The sequence below is a fragment of the Ammospiza nelsoni genome, chromosome 18, assembly GCF_027579445.1.
Source record: "Ammospiza nelsoni isolate bAmmNel1 chromosome 18, bAmmNel1.pri, whole genome shotgun sequence".
NCBI lineage: Eukaryota > Metazoa > Chordata > Aves > Passeriformes > Passerellidae > Ammospiza > Ammospiza nelsoni.
In genome coordinates, this window is record NC_080650.1 from 7,914,302 (window position 1) to 7,937,910 (window position 23,609).

The following is a 23,609-nucleotide window of genomic DNA, read 5'->3' on the forward strand; positions in this document are numbered from 1 at the left end:
AACTGGAGTCCTGTGCAGAGGATAAGCTCAGCTGTGGCTGTTTTCCAGTTCAGGCTACCTGGACCCTGGCAGTACAGACCTACTGCTGTCCCCAGGCAGAGCTGCAGCACTTGGGGCATGGGGGAGAACCCCAAACTACACCACTGCCCAATTACTGAAATTTTACAGGGATAAAAGACATCTCATAGAAGGTTCTCAAGCTTTGGATGAGGCATCTGCCCATCCTTGTCTATCTGGAAGTCAGGTATCCTGTTGTTTTCCAGCTGGTAAGACAGAACACTGACTGGAGTTCACATTGCCAAAATTGTTCTGGTAACCCAGCTGCTGACAGTTGGTGTTTTTATAGTCCCTCTGATACACTAAAATATAGTGGGATGTTACTATGAACATCTCATATCCCAAAGATACTTGCTATTTGGATCTTTATTACTACAATTATATCCTGTCAAAAGACCATACCTCTCACATAAAATGCCATTTTATCCCTAGGGTTTGGGTTTTTTTCAGATCTGGAAAGATCCCTATTTCATGCCCCTGAGACAGCACTTGATTAAGAAAAAGGGTGGCTGGCTATCTTCCATTTTCTCAAGATGGAAATACTGTGTGTGATTTGCATGAAGAGCATCCCTGTCTCATTGTGAGATGCAGTGATGGATCATTGAATGACTTCACTCTGAGCCTCAGGCAGTCCAGAGGGATCATATCACTGACAAGACCAATAATCTGATCAGAGAAGCTCAAGGAGTTCCTCCCAGCCAAAGCAGAATGAACAGAGGGAGTGCTGTGCTCAGGGTGCTCCTCAGGTCTACAGCTGATGGAGCTGACACAACAAAAAGCTCACCCACACTTCAGTTCCTCTCAGGATTCATTCTGGGGGTTGTCCAGACTGACCCTCATTATGCAGAGGTTCCACAATTGGCTCAAAATAAGCAAAAGCCCTAAGAGTAGCAACACAAATTTCTGTATTTTGGAAAGATTTCTGAAAAGGAAAAACCCCAAATGTTTTGTGGCTGTCTTAAAACCACATAAAAATCAGATTCAACCCAATTACGAGTTTTTAAGAGCAGCTAAGAACATTGTCTTCTCTCTCTGGCCCTACCAGAGGATAAAGCCTGAGAACTCAATTAGCAAGAAAAGATAGCACAAAACCAACATGTAACCCAACAAAACAATTGAAAGCTTTTATTGTGATACCTTGAATAGATACAGTATAGTGAAACAACAAATGATGTACAGTATTGCAAGGACAAAACAGCAACACAGCCATGTCACCTGTAAAAGAAAGCATTTTAAAGAGTTTAAGAAACAATGAGGCACAACTCAACTGCCATTTATGACTCATGCTTTAGACCTTAAACCACTTGTAACAGTCCTTTTAAAAGAAACCTCTGAAGCATCTGTTCCTTTTCCAGTAAGTGTTTATACTGCTGGTTGGCTTAACATGAGTCTCCGTGAAGTCCAATAAAGTGTCCAAGAAATTTAACAATAATTTGACAGCTTCTTCCTCTCATGGCCAATATCCAAGGCTGGAGATGAGTGAAGTTTGGTCTGTGAGTCTGGAGGTCACTGCTGCTGCAACCTGGCTGCTGAGATGAGCGGGCAGGAGGAGTCCTTGGAGGGAAGTGCATGGCCACCAACCCTGGCACCCAGCCTGGGGAACCCTTCACTGATCCACCAGTGGGAAATACAGATAACCTTTGGTTATGGGTGCAGTGAGGACCTGGTCAGAACCTCTGAGGCCAGTTTTTAACTCAAAGAAATGTCTCTCCTCTCCTCTCCCAAGGACTGCAAGCACAAAGGCACACCACCCACACTGGTCACTCTGCTGGGCCGTTAAGATGGAGCCGTAACAATCTTCCTTCACACAGTTTGCCATTGTACAGCTTACAGCCAACAAGGGAAATTCAGATCCTGGCCCTTTTAACTGGCAGTTAAAATTAAGATTACCAGGCTGCTAAAAGCATGCAGCAGGAGTGGTTAGGCTGAGCCATCCCTCACCAAATTTTGCAGCTGATTTTTCACAGCAAGTTTGCAACGTGACAGGATTTTTATACATGGCAGCATTGCCTTTTAGTAATCAAAAAGGTACTTAAAGCAACCAGCCAAAGAAAAACTCTAGGGTTTGGAGGCAGACTCAGTCCTGGAAAACCATTGTTACAACCATTATTTTGGACCTAGACAGAGAATGTGTGGTCAGATGACTAAAGTCACACCAAATTATGATTAATTACTTTAGGACAGGCATGGCGCTTTAGAGGTTCAGTGGAAAAAACTTCCAATACATGTACATTTTTGCTAGCAAATTCCTATGCATCCCAATGAACATTTCTTCTAAGCCAGCTCATAGTCAGTTCATTTGGTCCAAGAAAGAGCCAGCAAGAAACAAAGGTTCACAAAAGCTTTTTGTTACAATTTATAAAAAACAAAATACAAAATAAATGTTAAGACCAAAAATAACCAGTACAAGTAACAAAAGTGCTCTCAAGTTGGAGGGGAAGTAAACTTGCCCAGAGCAAACACATACAAACTTTAAATATAATCTTTAATATATTACAAAAATTGGTTAGAGGGAAAATGCTTTAGTAAATTTTTTTTTCAAGTAAGTTTATTTTTCTTTCAAATGACTGCTGGAGGGTTCAGTGACCAGACTGACCTCTTCACATCAGCCAGCAGTCATTGCTATCTGGATTCAACTTTCACCAAAACCAATAACAAGAATTCTTTATATCTTTATGAGGGGAGAAAATAATTACTGATGCTGCCAAACAACGTGGGAAGAAAATTCACATATTCCCTCAAAAGACTAAGCCTCAAGAATTGTTACATGGCAGCATAAAATAGTGATTCTGTACTAGTTCTACTCTTTATTCCTTCTAAGTAACCACTCTTAATAAAAGACCAAAACGAATATTGCTTTGTTTGGTTCTCTTAAAAGCCATAAACATCACATATAGGTCATTAACTCTTTATGCCAGTAGTCTGAAGCTCTATGTGCTAAGCACTTGAAGTCTCAACCTTTGGCATCAAAGTTAATTAAGGTTTTGGTGAAAATGTCCAGTTTGAAATATAAATAATGCACTGAAGAAAGAGGTTGAATTTCTAAGAATAAGACAGTGTTAGAGACAGCATTAGCTTACTAACAAGAGCTAGCCAAACCCCCAATTTTGGAGAGAAAAATCTTTAATACTTTATATATTTTCTGTAATTTCAACTCTCTCTGGAAAAGCAGCCATTACTTTTGCCTTCAGTCCAGTGTACTGCCTCAGCAAGTCTGCAGCCCGGAAATAAGAAAAGCCCAAAGATACACAAACCTCACACAAGCTGTTCACAAGTATCAACATTGCAACAGGACTTAGAGGCCAACACAAACTTTTTGCTGATAGAAGTTTTAATGCCTTCCTTGTTGGCAACAAGGTGGAAAACAAAATCCCAAAGAACTCCAGGTCAAAAAGAGCAGGAGACAGGCAACACCCAAGCCCATCTTGCATCAATGGCATTGTTAAAATGAGACCTGATGTGAAGACAAAGTAGCAATGTGTGAGCCACAAAATCCAGGTTGAATGTAACTGTACCACCTCAGGCCTCTGGACTGAAACCCAACAGCTTCAACTACTTCTCTAATTCTTACAGTTTTAGTTCATGGGTATCAATCATGACAACATGTGGCAGGCAGTTTAGCCAGCCTGCATCACAGAGAATGTGATGTGTACACCTGGGAGAATGCTCCTCTCACTCCTCCCCACAAAAACACTGGAAAGCTGGTTGTAAAGATTCGTATTGCCCCTACCCATTGGCATAATTTTTCATGTCTGACAATTTCTAAAGTGCAGCAGAGTTGAGAAAGCCTATGAGAGATTCCCAAAAACAGAACAGCAGCAGCAGCCCCTGTGATTCATTTCACAGGTGCCATATTAGAATTGTTATTGAGAGAAAGGGATTTCATATTGCAAGGCTTCTGTATTGTTCAGTTATAGGACTTATGTAGTGTTAAAGGGGTTTTATCAAACAGTTTGTCCTCAAGCAGTAAAAGGATTAACATACAAAAAGTCTGTAGAGACTGTTTAATTTGAAAATTAAGTTAGCAAATTTATGTAGAGCGTTTCTTTCACAGTTGCTCAGTTTGCATACACAGATACCAACAGCTCATATTGTGCATATACTTTCCAGAAGTTTCTCTCATTAACTGATTCCATTAAAGAAACAGCATGAGAACAAAAGAGAAGGTGAGTTTCATATAAACTTTTATTATAAAAAGATACCTGGGGATGATTTAGCCAGCAAACCGGGAAACCCTTTCCCCACCCCCAAATTTTAAAAACTATCTTACTATTTTATTTTATGAAAAAACAAGTCCAACTTCCCTTCCCTCTTATTACTCCTTTTCCTACAGGTACTATATTAATTTTCATGTCATAGGCTCTGGCCATTTCTCACAAAAATAAATATTTTTGTTCAAATGTAGCAGAAGCAGAAGACTTCAACAAGTTTCCTTGACATCAACCTCTTTGTCCAGTGCATTAGGACTATACAGTTACATGGAACCAGCCATAAAACTTCACTGATGCACAAGTCCCTGTTACTGGCAAAGGTACAGTACCAAAACTTTGTTTTTTCCTAATATACCAACTAATTTTTTTTTTCAAAATAGAAGATGCATATATTTTTCTGTCTTTTTAATCTTGCAAGCTATAGTTTCATAAATTTTTTATCCAGCAAACTCCTTAGGGAATATGTTGGTCTTAAAAGAACATATTCTATAGCATTATTGATTTAAAATCTTTCTATGTTTTTCATTAAGATACCAAGCCTCTGGCATAACCTTTCCTAACAACTTGAGACCTGCTAACTTCAGTCAGTGCAATTGAAATCTTTTTTTGAAGTGAGCACTGTACCTTTAACCAATTCACCTACAAGATGTACATAGGTTGTGGTACACTCAATTTGAAAAAAGAAATTAATAACTACAATACTGCATCCTCTTCACTGCCAAACACATCAGAAATTGCTACATATAAAAAAGCACCCCATCCCATACATTCTTTCAGACTGCTCAGGGACAGAACTTCTACAGGACTGGAGTGTAGGTGTTTAGGCAAGAAGCATGCACAGCAGAAGTAGCATTAAAGGCATAGGTCAGAGAGAGATGCTAACCAGTAAAATCTGTTTTCAATTAGTGAACTGTTTCTCTAGTCTGAGAGAGTTTAGAAAAAGGTCATCCAAAATGTTCCAAAACAACTGTTCACACAATAATACACGTACAAAAAGAGGGAACTTACACAAGGAGAAAAGGCAAACATGGCCTGAAATAGCCACTTACACTACACTACTCATTTGTGAGGTTTCAGAGTTCAGTGATATTCTCAGGGCCACTCTAGCCAAGCTCTTCCTTTACTTTGCATTAGTCTTTGTAAAGCCTGTTCCACAGAATATAGTCCAAACAGAAGGAAAAAGGTTGTGGTTCACTCCCAGCCATTGTCTTTTATCATGTGGGCAAGTTCAATGATAAATTTTCCTTCTTTGTATTTCTGACTGCTCTCAAAAGCATGTTCCTGGAAAGGAAAAAAAAAAAATCAAAACAACACTGAATTCAGTTCAGGAAATTGAATGTTTTAAACATCAAACTTACAGTAAAAATACAAACCAGGAGCCATTACAGGTAACAACCCATATTGGTTATACTGAGTAAGGGGAGGGAGGGAAAAAAGAGAGGTTGAAAAGCCCTGAGAAGGAAAGAGAAGCAAACTTCTCCTGAGTGGAATCAGCAGATTCCTAAGTGGAATCAGCAGATCTACTGCACAGATCTTGCTGTAGAACTGATCATGTTCTCTCTCTGCTTAGGGAATTTTAATGCTTTTTAAAGTGAAAGTTAGGAAATGGCATGTTATACATGTTATTTATTTATTCCCAGAAGTAATGAAAATAGGGAATGAAAACCTCTTCAAAAGCTCTCCATTATATTCATCATCATAGGAAAGGCATTAGGAAATTCCTAAGATCTGAAACTACACTGAATCATTGAAAATTGAAAATCCTACCCAGAATCTAAGATTTTCAAAGCCATAAACTTGCAACACAGCTGCAAGTGCACAGGTTAATTTTCAAACAACAGAATCGATTCCACATTATTTGTAAACAGAGTAATATGCTCAGTACTGTTTATTGGAATTAATATTTTTGCTGTATCACCAACTTTTGCAGTCCATGACACTACAGACTCACTTTGACAACTTCTCCCACCTGGTTTAGTGCACATGTGCTTGAGAGTCTTGCAAAAAGATTATCAAATACAGAAATATTAGACAGCTGTAATAGCACCTATAGCTTATGCCTCATGCTTGATTTGCAGTCCAGAATAAAATTATTATCTGCTACAACATTTCTGCAGATGCAAGGAAGCAATTAGAGCCCAATGTACACAAAAGCTCCAGAGCTAACTCACATAAACTATCAGCAAAGATGTTACTCAGTGGCTACTCAAACATCTGTGCTTCAACATGCAAACCTTTATTGAGGATGTAAGTATATTACTTACATATTTCCATCCAAGAGTGGTTTTACAGTTTTCACAATAGATATCTGCTACAGCATGTAAACCTGTCAGAAGAACTCTCTCCTCTGCTGGACCACAGCCCACATTTACCCTGAAAAAAAGGGGAGAAATTATGTTAACAGATGAGTGTGTTTGTTTTCTTACTGTTCCCCAGCTTTTCTCCTGCAGATGAAAAGTAGTTTTAAAAAAAGCCTAAGTTATTCAATGCTGCAGAAGTAATTTCCTCTGTTACACTGAGCAGAAGAACAGGAAGAAAAAGGGGGTTTGTTTTTTGTTTTTAAGTGGCTGTGGTGTCACTGTTGGTGATAGTCACTTACTGCCAGCAACAAAGATAAGCTAAATAGTTAAACTTCCAGAGAACAGAACACTGCACAGTAACTGGACACTTCTACAGTTTCAGGCTTTACCTCAAAAACTATTTGAGACCTCTCTAATGGAAGGCTGTACCAGTGAATCAGCACCAACAGCTGAATTTAGAACCAGCTCCAAAATAGCAGCAAGAGAAAAGCCTCAAATATTTCTTTGCTACAGATCAGCAGACTAAGCTCTGATGAACAAACAGCAATTTCAAAACAAAACATCCCTTTAAGTACTGCATCAAGCCAGTTTTTCCACAAATGAGTCTATGCAGAAAACATGAGGCAAGACTAAACCAAGTTTTTAGACAGTTTTAAATATGAGGAAAATGTTGCCATTTTTGCTGCTGTAGTACCAGATTCTTCCTATTAGAATTATAGCAGAAATCCTAAATCACCACTGAAGGACTACATACTAAAAGAATCTCAAGGATCTGCAATCAAATCCTTTGCAGTTACAGTTCCATTATCCTGGTCAAAAATAGACCAGGACACTCAACTGTATCTTTTTCAAAATGCTGCAACACAAAAAACTGCTGAAAAATAAAGACAAAAATTAAATCCTGCATGTAAAAAACTTAAAATACACCCATTAACAAATGCAAAGAGCCTCCTATCAAGGGAAGGACATGCCTAAGATTGCAAATATTAGGCTTGATAAGATCACAGAGACCTTTTGCCTCTAGCACATTTGCAATATTCAAGGTCATTAAAGATGTACCAAGTTTACTGAAACATTAACCTGTAAATGTATCCAACTGTCAGACTGGGAAATTCTTTAGACCACAGTAGAGTTGTCTAAAGAAAATTTACAGTCACTCAATAGCTTGTGACTTCTGGAGTATCTCAGAATGGCAGCTCCTCTCGAGACAGCTACCATTACACATAGACAAAAGGAATTTCACATTAACACACTCCCCTAATCTTTCAGCTCTTAGCAGAATTCCTTAAAATAGAAGATAAACTCGTGTATGTGCAAAGGAATGCTTCAGAATCAGCCCATTACTACTGCTGGTGAGTAAAGCCAGCATTAAAAAGAACAGGGCAAAGTACAGCTATGTTAATTCCTACTGCTTTCCCTTTGGGCAGCACAGAGTTACACTCTGCAGGGTGTGCAGAACCATAACCACATACTTACACAGAATTGAAGAGGTAGGCTCGTCCCTGGCTTCCCTGGAAGGACTGCATTAGAAAAAAAAAAATAAAAATTGCACACGTTAAAAAACACAAGCCCAACCAAACAAGAAAATAGTTCCAGAAGGGTATGTAAATAAACATATAATGATAAAACAGATATAAACAATTTCAGATTAACTACTTTATAGTAGTTCTTTATAGGGAGGTCTGGTCAGACAAGTTTTCATCTACATTAGATTTTTAATAATGATTTTATTTTACTCTGTCAAGTGCTATTGCTCAAAATTCAACATCTATAATGCAAGCAAAACATGGTTTTTTCCTGCCCCTCTGCAAGATATCAATTCTCATTTTCCTAGACATCCTTCATGCTAATTGAAATAATCTGCTTTTAACTCAAAGGGAATTACTCCCATGTCCTCTGTCATCCCCTGCTGCAGCCAAAAGATTATTTATTTCAATTTCATTGCATCATTTGATATAAAAGCAGTTAAATTCTGAACCAAGCACAAAACCAGCATACTGTACTCAGGAAATGCATCTGATCAGTTTAAAATTCACAGATAAGCTCAGCTTCATTTTAGTAAGACAACTGTTGGCATCAAAAGCCTGACCACAGGCATTTGCTTTCCAATCTCTCCCATTCCTGACAAATGATGGACAAACAATGGCACTTGGGCTTTCTTGCCTGGATCTAAATAATGTTTTAGTTCAGAGCAGTAGCAGAGTTTTGAATTAAAACCCCTCATCAGCCACACTCACTGAGGGCTGGTTTGGCTTGTGGAGCAGTTTCAGTGCCTTGATCTGCACCCTTGATCCTTCTGAGCCAACCAACCCAGCAGTTCTTCCTGCACTCAGCCATGGTAATGCAGACACAGCCACAGGTAAAACATTCCAAACCTGAGTCAGACACAGCAGTGCTTTCATCTGACTCCTTCTGCATTGAATTACTTGGTAATTTAGACACAGCCATTCTTTCCCATCCAAACAGGATCACGCTGGAACTGAGTTTTCCTTTCTTCTCTCTTCCATACTGAATTCCATTAAAAAAAAAAAAAATCTGTAAACTGTCTTAATTTCTTTTTTCTTTGAGCCTTTCCATTCTCTAACCTACTTTCAAAGAAAATGAACTACTTTATCCATGATGCAGAGAAAGTACAATTGTTTTTAAGAATCCCTGTGGTTCTAGTGTTGAACATCACAGACCAGCTTTTCAGAAGCCTGCAATAGATCAGCATGGAAGGTTTTGGAAGGAAAATCTCAACCTGAATACTTGTGTATGGTTTTAGTAGCATCAGGCATGAAATCAAAGGCAGAAGCTCCTTTCTGCAATGGATTCTTCTCCTGACACATATTTAGTTATATCATTACAAGTCATTTGACACTAAAATAGGTATTTTGCCACTCTACCAACTAGCAACACAACAGCAGTAATTGTTGTCTTTTAATTACTCAGAATAGTGTGCAAAAAAATCCCCTCACCTTGTAAAAGGAAAATGCATCTAAATTAACCCTTTTTGATCAACACTAACCAGATTATATACTGCAATAAAAATGTTTTAAGAAATCCCTGACTCTGGACTACTCCAGGTACAATAATGCCAGAGTAGTTAGATACAGCCTTTACATACTTAAAAATTCTACCTAACAGCTAAGAGCACTAATATTTTATTATTTTAGCAATAATTTAAAAGAAGTATTGAGAGAACATATTAATGTTCTCCACAAATACTTGAAGGGAGGTTGTAGCAAGGTGGGGTCAGTCTCCTCTCCCACCTAACAAGTGACAAGACCAGAGGAAATGGCCTCAGGTCACACCAGGAGAGGTTTGGGTTGGGTACCAGGAAACATTTCTTCACCAGAAGGGTTGGCAAGCATTGAACAGGCTCCCCAGGACAGAGGTGAAGTCACCACAGACACAGATGTGGCACTTGGGGACATGGCTTAGTGGTAGACTTGTCACTGTTGGGTTTGTGGTTGGATTGATGACCTTACAGGTCTTTCCAACCTCAGTGATTCTAAGGAGGTTCCACCCTCAGCAAAGACAAAAGAAAAAGCAGTCTCCACCAGCCAGAAGTACAAGTCTTATTTTTCACCAGGCAAGGAAAACCAGATAGGCTGTGCAGGACAGTGAAAGCTGAAACTTCAGGCAGGACTGACCCTGAAAAGGGGAGACTTAGTTGAGAACAGAGTCTGCACAGTTCTGTCAGAAAGTAATTTATCCTTACAGCTGACTTAAGACAAACAAACAAAAACCCCACACTAGTTCAGTTCTCCTGAGATACCTAACCACACATCACAGAACTGGCAGAGCAGTGCAGACCTACACTCTGCAGTTCCTACAGAATAACCAGGACTCTCCAGACTCCAGCCAGTAACAGAGAATGCTTACTGCAGGTGGAAACAAAATCTCTTCAGATATAGACTCTTAAAAATGCCCATTAACAAATGAGTAACTAGCCTGGGTAAACAACACATTAATTTAGAGAAAATGACACATGTGCAACTGCAAAATTTAAGAGAAGGTAAAGGAAATACTTCCCCAAATCCTCTTATTCAGTAAGAAGTAAATGTAAAACTAGAACTTCCATGTTTCACACCTGAAATTATTAAAAAGAACTTCCAAAGCCATGATGACCATGATATTTGGTTAAACTACTGTAAAAATTCTTTAAATTAAAAAAGTTGCAGGCATTTCCCCTTGCTTTAAAAATTCCATGTTGAAAATTAGAATTCACAAATCCTTTTTCAAACAGCACCAAGAAATACTCTCTATTATCATGTGCTAGTTTCTCTCTTTATATGTAATTACACACACCAATCACATACAAATTAATGTAGTCAGTTGGGGTTTTTTTGTCTGGTCCTATACAGTCATGTTTAAACTACTTATATGTCATACCTGAGGTTCCCCAGCAGGCTGGGGAAGAAAAGAAAGACTCCAGAAAAAAACAAGAGTCAGGAGATCTTCTGAACGATCTTATGCAATTATTTCTGCCAAGTTTATGTTTAGTCTTGACTTAGTATCACCTACTAAAAGCTCTCCTTTGACCCTGCATTTTTCAAAATTAAGCAGAGGGCAGTAACAGGACGCCAGGAATAGCACAAAAAGCAGCTATTCCCCTCTCTTGTTTCATAAGCTGAAAAAAAATTCACGCCAAATGAAATATAAACCACCGGTTGGAAAGCACTGCTTTAGTTGTTTTTCTTTTCCTAATATATTTTTAAAGATGACTTGACTTTTCCTGCACCCTTTGCTTTGTTGCCCTAGATAATACTGTACTCTTCTAGGCTTATTTTCCCTCAGAAATGGCCATTACCTTTTAATTTTCAGGATTATCAAGGTAGAGTGGAGGGAGAAGCAACACAGAATCTTTTCCTGTGACAGTGATTTTAGAAAGAAAGTGTGTTCACAAACATCTCACTGTGAAAAGCTCCTCCATTCCAGCCTTGCTTCCTGTTCCCAGAGCATGACTGATGCATTTGATTCCATCTTTTCTTACCTCCACTCATGTTTAGAGGCTAAGGATTGTATTTACATGCCACAGAACACTTCTTTCCTTGCCCAGCTGCAAAGAGCAAGTTCCTCCATGTTTACATCACTCAGGTAACTCAACAGGAACCTGCAGCAACTTGTGGAACTGCATTCTGGAACACAGAACATGGGTCCAGGCAGCTCAGACTTCCCTTTAAAACCAGTGCCCAACCACATCATCTGTGTTTCACTGAGCACTGCAGGGTGTGCAATCCAGCCAGGCAGAACTCCCATACACTGACTGCAATAAAACCGCTGCAAGGACATCCATCTTTAAATTCCTGTGCCTTTTAATTATTGTTATCAATCTCTTGTCAGCACTTGGCAGTCAGTTTCTTATTTACATGAACAGCTGAGATTTTTTCCCAAAATTGTATTTAAACCCCACAGAAAGGTATACATCTGTCACAGATGCATTCTCTAAATGGTGTAAGAAAGATTTATTATCAGAGTTCTACTTTTGGATGCATCCTACTACTGGAAATGAGAAGACGACAACTCAGTTTGGTGCCTGAGCTGCTTGCTAAGCTTGTAACTTGGCTATAATCAGAATATTCTGCACAACCAGAAAAAAATTAATACTGAACATTTGCTTTTACCACCACTAGGTTTCTCACACTCTGCACTGTATAATTCAGTTATACTGATATGAATTTTAAGGGACTGACAGGCTGAACACCTTGTGTGTCAACTCCTCCAAGAAAATGAAAGAAAGTACTTTAAATGGCAGTGTGAAGGACTAACAGGCACAACTGTTCAAACCAGTCTGCAGACAAACCACTTTTCAATAGAATAAACATCACCCATGCAAACACAAACTTTAACTGTGCAACATTTGTTCAGCACTCCCAAGATCACGAGCACTGTACATGAATCAAAACTAAGGCAGAACATTCTATTCAAACTGAGTCCTAAATATGTCTTACCCATGAGGGAGAAATTAGAAGAGTGGCAAGTGTGACCAACTCTCATCAATAATGACTCACAGCAACCAGGATTTTCACTTAGAAGCTGGGCAATTCATCAGTTCCACTAATAACTGCAGTTGAACTTTACACTTGCTATAAGGCTGCTTTTTCATGGTCCTCAATTAATAATGCTGTATTGATTTATGAGTTAAATTATTCCTCAGAAAACCCATATCTTTGACCAGCTAGCTATTTATACAGAAGGATGTGTAAGATCCATCATGTTTCCTTGTTTCAGCACAGATGAAAGTATCCAGAACATCCAATAGTATCAGCAATAATGTCCAGCTGTGCTTACAAACTACAGTGAAGTCACCTGTTTGGAACTAGGATCTTTTCAAGTCATCTGACAGACCTGTGCCACTGATACATGATGTAGGAAAGCAGCTTTATACATGTTCCACTTGTGCACACATGCAGAATGAGGTATGATCTATGCTTGTAAGTGAAACCCACCCTCACCTCTAACACCAGGAGTAGCTGTTTTACCCAGGAGGAAAGGAAATACCAGTCAAGCAGAACATGTATTTACTGCCCTGAGGCACAGCTGAAGGCAGGGTGGGGGAAGGGATGCTGCTGAAAAGCTTATGCCATCAATTATTCCCCAGAGATGGGATTAGATTGCATGGCTAGAGCTCATGCTCTGCAGCAAATACCCAGGGAAACTCCATCTTAGCATGGACTGGGGGCAAGGCAGGCATGGTTCCACAGGGGCATCACCAGTGTCTGCAAGCTACTCCAAACACAGAAATCAAATATTAAAGAAGGAAAATGAAAGAAGTCCATAGGTTTTCATCTGGTTTCATTTCCTTTAATTTGCTGGAGTTCCCTTTACAAGCTAAGATAGATCAAACTGAATCAGTTCTCTGACAAAATAAATAAATTTGGGAAATACAGAAAACTGTACTTGTTAGGGGCAGCATTCTTAAAGTAAACCAGAAACACAAGTGCCCTGATCTGTGAAATCATCTCCTCAGCAAGATGCATCAGAGAGTGTAAGGATATCCTCTCACTTCAAGACTTGCAACATAAATTCAGAAAACTGAATTCAACATAAGGTAAAAAAAAAAAAAAGAAATTATCAGAGGAAAACCCCCACATTTCTTCCAGCTGGTGTTTCCCTCAGATCCAACTCCCTGATAATGCAGACCACCAGAGGTGCTGCTGCCCAGCTGCTTCCCAGGCAACTTCTAGAAGACTCCATGATAAATACTAATTTTTTTTTAAGTTCATTTCCATTCAAGTATTTACTGTTTTAAGTTCATTTCCATTCAAGTATTTACTGAATTTGATAAAGGAAGTTACAAAGTTCAATATGTAGAGAATAGCCTTAAAAAATTCTACCCAAAAAACTGCATGCCTGCAAACTTAGCAAATTATATTTCCCCAAAGTGAAGACTTTGTCATGCAGGACAAGTTATCTTGACCTATGCAGCTTCTTGAATGGATTTCAGAAATAATTATGTCAAAATACACAGAGTAGAACACTTCCCTTGCACTTTCCAACTCCTTTAAGCCTTCAAATCTATTCTTGGATGTCTTCCAAAGATTGCTTCTTTCAAAAACTAGGTTCTTCCCCCAGAAGAAAAAAAATGAACCCAAAAAACTAGAAGCCTCTTGGAGAAAAAAATTATCACCAGAATATTTATAAAACTAGTGAGGGAACAAAAAGAGCCCTCAAACATACATAAAACAGGCCCATCTATCTTTCTAAATACTCATTATAATATCATAAGCAAAGAAGGATTACAAATTGAACCAAGCTAAGCACAGCATATTTACTTCAAGACAATAAACTCTTTAAAAAAATTCCTCCTGATCTCATCAGTTACACAGTGGAGGACAAAACCACAGATTGCTAAACAAGGCTAAAAATGTTTTAGTATCTATTTAGGCCTAAGACTCTTCCTTCTCATCAATAATAGAAGAGCATTCATACTGAATGCCTTGGAGAACTAAAGTTAACCACCAAGATCATTCTTTCACTCACAAGGTGCAAGGATTTCCCAATGCAATCAATGACAGTTACATATATATGTATGTATATACCTTTATGCAGAACTCATTCTTGAAAATATTGACACATCTAGTCTTGTCTGTGACTTCACTTGACTTTTTTCCCCTCTGGTCAGATATGCTTGGCAATGAATGAGACAGAAGAAAGTGACAGCATTTATACAGATATCTATACAAAGTAATCCAAATTCTCTCCATTCCCAGAATTCAGGCACACTGTAAGATGCTTTAACAGACTTTCAAGCAGGTCAACCTTGAGTAACAAAATATTATCCTCTGCAGCATATCCAACAGATTCCAAGATTCTATTAAGCATTTGTATTTTTTTGTAATTTGTTGGATCATACCTGAATTTCTAAACAATTACTGGAACTTAGCAGGACCAAGCCACTCTCAAGTGCTTTGGAACTTATGCTCTTCAAGTAACATTTGTCTCCTATAAAATTAACTACTCTTAATAATCACTGCACAGTTCCTACTGTTACATAACAAATTAAAAGAAAGCTCCTTCAGTCAGGCCTTCCACAAAACTTATTCTAGAATTGTTCAAAGAGCAGCAAATATGTAACATTTCATTTAGGCCACACAAGTGGCAAACTCCCCTGTACTTCAAGAATTGTAGAAGTTCTCTCAAAATTCAATTAAGTTTGATTTTTAAAATTATTATTACTAGCATATACTTTTTGGTCACTTTTTATGTGCTGTTTGAACATCTTAAATCCATGAAGTATCAATTTTAAATCCACTAAGTGCTTCCCATGGCATCAGCTCCTTGCCTTACTCTTCAATAAGACCTGTGGTTATCTGCTCATAGTTTACTTCTCTTCTGTGCCTACAATCATGGAAGGATATGATTCTAAAAATATTTGCCTCTTTCAAGAAATTTTTAAAAGCCATAAGTTCTTCCCCATCTTGTGAATATACCCCAGTGTAGTGCTGATTGGTTTATTCCTTCTCATAGCATTTAAAAAATACTTTAATATCCTGACAGACTCTGAAGTCTTCACCAAAGAAAGAGAACATCCAGCACTCACAGACCTGTCAGCGACACAAATCAGTCACCTCTGAGGTGCACCTGACACCACCTCAAACTTACACTTACTTCAGTAAAAAGTCACCTACAGTTTATTAGTTCTCTTACTGGGTATCCTTCAAATCAATGGTTACCCTAAGATAACCTGGGAGTTAGAAACTATTTTGGTAACTGTTCCTACATGTGTGCACATGTCCAGCTGTACAGGAAAATGTTTGTCATTATCTCTACTGGCAGTGATCTCCCAGTTTGGGGCTCCTCATCTCAACCAGTCCTCTTCCCACATCTTCCCCTTCCCCAAGCTCCTCCCCAGCTGCAGAAAACAAGGTTATTACACAGCAAAAACCTCTAGAAATGTATGTCCTAACCACTAACATCATGTTGATTTCAATACTGGGCAGCACACAGAGTCCTTTCACAGCTGCAGAGAAAAGTAAAACCACAACTGAATTCACATGAGCAGGTAACACATTTTTGTCCTGTCTCATTAATCTGTGTTCTTATTTCTAAGCCATTGCCAAGACTTGGTTGCCATTTTATCACCAGTAAGGACACAAGAAAAAGAGCTTTGTGATTCATTCCAGGGCAAGAAAGAGATCCTGCTGCTCAAACAGAACAGAAATAAAATGAAAAGGTGATTCGTGTATGCTGCCATCCTTGTCAGACAATTGGCATCAATAGTTCTCAAAAGCAGAATTGCAAATCTGTATTGAAGTCAGGGACTCTTAGGATCAGAATCAAAGGGATGATTGACAGAAATATGCAGCACTTTTTGCTTTTCCATGACAGACCAACGTTTAAGAGAAACACCACTCAGTTCACAGCATAGCTTTATCTTTTCATCTTCAAGTCAAAAACCACTACAGTGTCAGGTATAATAAATTCTTGTACCTCAAAGCACATTAGAAAGCCAGCTGGAGCTGCTTTAAATTAGAAGTGCACCATGCATTTTGTTCATTTTCCCTGACCACACATGAGGAAGAAACAACCACCATGGCCCCAGAAAAGATGGGGGTGAGGGACAGCCCCCAGAGAAGCAGTTCCAGCCAGGCATTGAGTAATTACTGTTACAGAACCTGAGGGTTCTGACATGAGATGGTACTGGAAGCATTTGGAACAAAGTGAGAATCTACAACCAAAAATTGTATTTATAGGATGTAAAACAGAGCTTTGGCTTTGAACTAGGCCTTCAAGGAAAGGCAGTGGGGGAAGTCAGGTTGAACAGTCTGTCTCTACTCCATCAATAAATCCAAACCAGCCCAGGAATCACACTGTTCTTTGTTAACTTCAGATTATGTAGAATCAACTTCCATGATGTAGAATACACTTCAGGTTGGTTTATGTTTGTTTGGGATTTTTTTCCTGCACCTGAAAAGTTACATTAACTAGGATTCTAGATATGTCAAAAAACCATCTCTCTCACTAACCTAAGTTCATTGCATATAATGTGCCTCAATGAAGGCACTTCAAGAGAAGTTCAGAAAAAAAAATCAAATTTTATTTGCACTCCCCACCCTCCCCAGGGCCAGCTGTACTTGTTTTTAATGATCCAAGTCTATCTATTGCTTTGCAGTTGTTCCCCTCAGAAGAACTCCTCCCATGCTGGATTATATAAAGCTTCATACTAAGGAAGATGGGTTTTCCAAAGCTATGTCCCAAATACAAGTAAAATAGATGACAAATGTTCTTTTTATTTTAAAAGCATACAAAAATATACCACACATTTAAATGCATTTCTCTTTTACCATACAGATTTAGACAATAAAATATGGTTAAGAAATCTTAAATTGACAAAATATGAATCAGCTGTCAAATAAGCATATGGTCAACCTGCAAGTACAAATATTTTTGTGAAGTGTCTTCAAAAATTAAGGAAGGCAGAAAGTAGAAACCACCTCTAACACCCTTCCCAACACCATTAAAAACAACTTAAAAGTAATTATTTGTATTTACTACAGATTTTTGAAGAGTCCTGTGTTTTCTTTGAATTGAAAATCTGATTCTTAACATTTGAAATTATTTTATGAAGCTGTAAAATGAACACAGATTTGCTTAACATATTTGAAGTATTCTGCTGCTCAAAATTCCCAAGCCCTTAGAGAAAACTGGCTCATGTAGCAACTGTGGCAGCTTAGCTGGCATGCAAAAATCTAAGTCCACAAAAAGAAGAGCTTCCTATTAAGTGCTTGGACTGCATTTTCTCAATGAATTAATACATGTTAAGAGACAAAACAAAAAAGTTTCTTTCTTCTTGTAAGTATCTACAACCTGAAGTTCAGGAAAGATTACCCCCTCCCAGTATTTTCTGGCCCAGAACATGAAGTGAATAATGAAACTCTGAGTGCCTGTAATTTAGAATCCAGTGGTGCCAAAAAGGCCTCATACTCAAATTCTGAAATCAACATGGAAAAAAAAATAAATTCAAGTAAAAGGAAAAAATTGTATGTGGAAAACCCCTTATTGCCTGACAGCCCTGGGATAAGCAAGCAGGTATGCTTTCTCCTCACCCAAAGAAAACCTAAATTGAGAAGTAGCAGCATTTTCAAGCCCTCAGCACTGAAGAGCAGCATCACCTGAGTGCTGCTGAACACACAAACAGGCAGGAGCAACAGAGAGAACTTTCAGTGTCAAACCCTTTATAACTAACTTTATTTGAAAAACAGTCATATAGAGAACATTTTGTATTAAAAAGCAACTGAAGTGTTTTCTCCATGACAGCATGAAAAATAATTAATTCAGGAGTTTGTTTGAAGCAAAGAATGAACCAGTCTGTCAAGTATTTATCCCAAACTTCAAGCTTTCCTACATACTTCATACATTACAAGTCTTGATTTCTTCTAGCAACAGGGAAGAAGGGCAGGCCTAGCCTGTTTCAAGGTTCCACCTATTCTCTAAGCTCAGACAGTCCAACTATTTTGAACATCTCTGGCTAATCATGTTCCTTAGGAGCTGGTAGACAGCAAAAGTGTGTTTACAGATTCCACAACACAAGTGGGACACCCTGGAAACAGACTGTTTGGTGACCTTCAGTCCAACAGAGTCAAAAGAAATCTCTATCTGGAATAACCATAACCTGAATAACTTCCCTACCCAGAGACCCATGCTTTCTTCTGACAGTTTTCCTTAGCAGGCTTTTCAGCTACAACAGCTCACACACAGTACCCACCTGACAGCAGACACAGGTTGTTAACATGGGCAATATATCAGATCAACCTTTATGTCACATTCAGAAGTTTCCAGAACATATCCAGTTCTTAGCACACAACATGCATGACCCAAGAGTGAACCCAGGGAAGATACTTTGAAGTATGCATCAATTTGCATCCCTTATCTACTGGCAGTGGTGTCACAGTGACAACCATTTTGGTTAACAAATAATTCACGAGGTCTCTAAAGAAACCACTTGCCTTGGAGATCAATTCATCGTGATTGGCGAGATGGGCTCTGCAGTGGATGCAGCTGTAGGTTCGGTGACAGTTTGGCAGGTAAGCCTGGAACGTTTTTGATTTTGTCATTTTTACCATCTCTGCTGGTGGCTCCTCACTCAGCTCAGGGCTGGCACTTGAAGAATTACAACTTTGCTGAACTCGCTGACAAAAGAAACACTGGAATATGCAAGCAAAAGCCGTTGTTGTTCTGGAGTGTGTGTGGCACTTTCCACACAAATGACAGAAGAGAAACAGTCACAACCTGTAGGTGAAAAGAGCAGAACAATTAGCAGCTTACAACAAGACCAGAGTTAACTTGTTATTCAACAAGTCCAGCCATAAAGCAAAGCATTATTTGGAGCAAATAACTGGAGCCTGGCTGTACTACAGGCCCCTTTTTCTAAGGAACTGCACAGTTCAAGTTCCATTCAACACAGCGAAAAGCAGTTCTGTTCCACTAATGGCTTCTACTCCATCACACTTCTAATGAGGGACGAGATGCAAACAGTTCTCCATGAATCACAAGCACTTTCTACGTTGTACCAGGTGTACTCTTCTAGACATTCATGCAGAAATTCACGCTAAAAAGGTAGGGAATGAAAGGAAGTTAATTGTCTTTGAGGTTCTAGTGGTCAGTTCTAATACAGCAAGCAACAAGGAAAGCAATCTTAGAAAACACTTGTTCTGTCCAACAGTCAATATATTTGCACTTTGGTTTTCAGCAAAAATCTTGCAGGATCACATCTGGCTCTAAGTCAAATACCACCCTGTGCTGCCACCCTGTTCAGGGATCCCTGTCTGCTCTTTCAAGCCCTGCAGAATTATGCCTTAAGGCAAAGGCCTTCTTGACTGGTGTCCTGATCAAAGCTAATTAGGTACTTCCTCACTGTACCAGAATAGCCTTAATGGAAACTACCAAACCCACAATCTGATACTGAAGCTAAATCCTGCACAGAGAACACCCAACATCCTCAGAGTGCACTTCAGAGCTGTTACATGTCAGAGCACGCCAGAGCCTTCTGCTGTGCTGGAGAGCAAACCTTTGTAGTTTGCCTGAAAATGAAACAGATGCTGAACACCGATAACATCTCCTGGTCTGTGAGAGGCCAGCAGCTCCCAGGCTGTGCATGCACCACGCTAATGAGCGCCCAAAACACTGCACAGGCAACTTCTGTCATCAGCTGTCAGGTGACTGCCTGAGTAGGTCAATAGCACAAGCAGAAAGGAGAGACAATATACAGAGTTTACAGTCTGCTGATCCAGCTAAGAGCACGCAAATGACTTATCACAGTTGTAAACTGTGTGCAGGCAGCACTAACCACTCTTCTAGCAGCAGGATACTGGTAACACAGCTAGAGCAGAGAGTGAAAGCCACATAAATTAAAGTCTGTTTATAGGAAGCAGTCACTGCTTCAAAAGAAGCTTTGGGAAAGTAATCTGTACAGCAGGCCTAGCACATGACACAGCCACAGCAACACTTAAAGGAGTTTCAGTTTAGATTTTTTTAAATCCTAAGCAGGACAAAACTCAAACTACTGAAGGACTTGGTAGAAGAAAATTTCTTACACAAAGAATTGCAAAGGCAGATATAAGCCACAAACAAGACATGTAACACACCACATACAATCAAAAAAATAAAGCAGCAATGGGAACAACGTGCCATCCAAAGCATGGATCTACACATGAGAATGATTCAGAAAACATCTGACAAAGGATACATTTATACATTCAAAATATTAACTCCTTGGCATGAAGAGCTGGACTCAAATATTAATAGCAATTTAAACAAATATTATACGCTTTGCGTCCCAAGACAACTTATTACAACTGCACAGGGAAGAATAATTACATTATTTGCAGAAAACAGTTTGATATGAAACCACATTTATTTAGAAGATATATGAAAAAAGTGATCTAAGAACATGAGGTTCCTGTTAAATTCCTTGTTTGAACTCAACGTTAGATATAGATCCTATTTAGGTTAACACAAATACGCAAAACCAGAACAAAACAGGGTTTCAGAATGAAAGGTACCACATGCTAAGATGTTTTGACTCTGACTTAAATCAAACCCTTTCCATCAGTAATTGGAACACGAGTTCAGTCCTTGCAGAAGTTCAGTAGGTGTAAATGTGGCATTTGGGGATGTGGCTTAGGGGTGCCCTTGGCAGTCCTGGGTTAATAGTTGAACTCAATGATCTCAGAGATCTTTTCTAATCTTAGCAATTCTGTGAGGCGGAATGTAAAAGGAAAAAAATAATTCTTCAATGCATTCCTAGAAGTGTTTTTAAACACTTCTAAAGGAAATCTGGACTCTTCCAGATTCCATGTACCAGGTTCTTCAACTACAGAAATTAAAATAATTCCAAGCCCGATTTAACAAAATTGTATTTGATATTGCTCTCTTCAAAAAGACGACTCTGATACGCACCATAGGAACCACAGACTTGTTGTGCCTTTAGGGGCACAATTCAAAACAAACCATTTCCTAGCTCGCTCTAACAATGGTGAATAAACACAGTATCACTTCCCTCTCACGGCTCCGAGCAGTTCCTCGGGCTGCTGCTCATTATTCTGCACAAACAGAGCAAAACCCCAAACTAACCATTCCCCTCTCGTTCTCTGGCCGCGGCACGCTCCGTGCTTTGGTCCCGCGTATGGACAGGTGTGGCTCCTGAAGCTCTGCTTGTGCTCGCACCTACCAGCGCAGCGCCAGGGGCTGTCCCGGCCGCAGGAGCGGGCACGGCGATCTCCGCCCCCCTCCCGGGGTAGGCCCGGCACGACGATTTCCGCCCTCCTCCGGGGCAGCCCGGCCGCGGCCGCCCCGAACTCCGCAATCCCCGGGCCGGGGGCGAAGAGCGGCCCCGTCCCGCCGCCCGTGACGTCACCGGGGCGGGGCGCGGGGCGGCCAATGGGGCGGGGCGGCCCCGCCCCCGCAGGTCCCGGATGTGTAAACAAACACCCCGATGAGCGTGGTGGGGTGGGGGGTGGCCCCGCGCCGCCGGGGAAACAGCGGCTGCTGCCGCGCGTGGGGACCCCGCGCCTGGCACGGGAGGAGCTGGGTCAGGAACCGGCCTCTCCGTCGCTCCTGCGGGGCTCTAAGGAACGAGCGACGTGAAGTACGCTCAAAGAGTCTTTGAGCGGCTGCAAAAGGCAGACACAGCCTGTGCACGCAGTGTCAGTAACCTGCGGTGAGCTTACTCCAGCACGGAAAAACTTCCAAGTTAAAGACTGAGCCACAGGAGCCTCACTTACACCTTTACATACCAGGAAATAACAGGAGAAAATAAGCGCGGAGAAAGTTACCGGCTGACAGCTCTCTCCCCGGCGGGAGGGAGCCGCTGGCCGTGCGCCTTTAAAGCCGTTTCCTCTCTCACGCCGGAGCACAAAGCCGCCGCGGCGGGTGACGCCGTCGCCTTTTCTGTCCCCCCCCGCAGCGATTCCAGCAGGAGAGCGGCTCGTTCGCCCCTCTGGCCACCGGCACGGCCGCGCGGCCACCCGAGCGCGGCCCCGCGCTGCTCCGGCCGCCAGCTCCGTGCAGAACCCCGCGGCTCCCGGCCCCGCGCGGCGCGGGCGAGAGCGCGGGGGGACCCCACCGGCTCCCGGCGCGCCGAGCTCAGCTTCGCCCCCCCTCAATTATGTAAACCGCCCTTACCCGCCCCGCACCGAGAAGGCTGCGGGCAGACAGCGCTGCCGTCATTTCCAGGCGCTATAAATAGCGCCCGAGCCTCCTCCCGCCAGCAAAGTTGCCTCGGCGGCCCCGCGCACACGGGAGACGGCGGCCCCCCCGGCCGGGGCGCAGCACGGGGCTCCTCTCGCAGCCGCCTTCCGCCCATACCCCCCCACCCTCTTCCTCCCCCGCTCCAAAAAAATAAATCCTAGCACATGGAAGAGGGGCCGCTTCTCACCCGCTCGGTACTCACCGCTGCGCCGCGCCGACTCCGCTCCCAGCTCGGGCTCCGAGCAGCCCCCGGGCCCCTCTCCCTTAGGGGCCACGGGTAGGAGGGAAGGCGGGACCCCCGGTCCTTGCGCGGCGGGCAGCGAGAGCTCCGCGCCGGGCCTTCACCGAAAAACAAAGAGCGAGGATCAAGGGAGGGGGGTGGGACACGACGGCTTCCCTCGCCTCGAAGGTACCGTCTCGGCGACGGCCGCCGGAGAGGGTCATAGACGGGGGCCGGGCGCGCGTGTGCCGCGCTGAGGGCCGAGGGGCGGCCGAGGCATCGTGCCGTGCCCGTGCCGTGAGCTCCGCCCGGGCTCCCGCTCCCGCCGCCGCCGCCTTTGTTTTGCTTTGCCTCGGCCCGGGGGCGCAGCGGCCGTTAAACGCGCTCCCCCCCCTGCCGCCAGCCAATCCCCGCGCGCCCTCGCGCCCGCGCGCGCGCGCCCCCCGCGCCCGGCCCCGCCCCTCTCGAGCTGGGGCGGGCAGAAGTGGCGCGCGCCCCTCCCCTCCTTTGCCCCCGGCGTTTTGGAGGAGGGAACGGGCTCGGGGCGGGGGGCGGGGCCCGAGCGCGGGCGAGGGGGCGCGTTGGGGGCCCCGCCCCCCTTTTGCCCCGCCCCTCGTCGGCCGCTGTGCGCGCGGCGGGGCGGGG

At 41.8% G+C, this 23,609-nt stretch overlaps 1 protein-coding gene across 3 annotated transcripts; it reads right to left on the reverse strand.

The window, feature by feature from the left end:
- Positions 1-1,156: 1,156 nt before the first annotated feature.
- YPEL1 (yippee like 1) lies at positions 1,157-23,359 on the reverse strand. 3 transcript variants are annotated; one of them, XM_059485462.1, is made up of 5 exons: positions 22,947-23,359; positions 19,003-19,285; positions 8,045-8,088; positions 6,533-6,641; positions 1,157-5,549 (listed from the first exon to the last, which is right to left on the reverse strand). In XM_059485462.1, exons 2-5 carry the CDS (start codon positions 19,117-19,119, stop codon positions 5,460-5,462), a joined length of 360 nt encoding a protein of 119 aa, XP_059341445.1. In that variant the 5' UTR covers positions 19,120-19,285; positions 22,947-23,359; the 3' UTR covers positions 1,157-5,459. The 3 variants fall into 3 exon arrangements, with proteins under 3 accessions (XP_059341445.1, XP_059341448.1, XP_059341447.1); XM_059485465.1 differs by lacking the exon at positions 22,947-23,359 and adding an exon at positions 21,726-21,830; XM_059485464.1 differs by lacking the exon at positions 22,947-23,359 and adding an exon at positions 21,629-21,819.
- Between the last annotated feature and the right edge of the window lie 250 nt (positions 23,360-23,609).

Coding starts and splice junctions, on each gene's coding strand:
- YPEL1 (XM_059485462.1), bottom strand. CDS start 19,119: ATGGTAAAAATGACAAAATCAAAAACGTTCCAGGCTTACCTGCCAAAC. Junction 8,089..19,002: donor ACGATGAATTGATCTCCAAG/GCAAGTGGTTTC, acceptor TTTCTAATGCAG/TCCTTCCAGGGAAGCCAGGG. Junction 5,550..6,532: donor CCACTCTTGGATGGAAATAT/GTAAGTAATATA, acceptor TTTCCTTTCCAG/GAACATGCTTTTGAGAGCAG.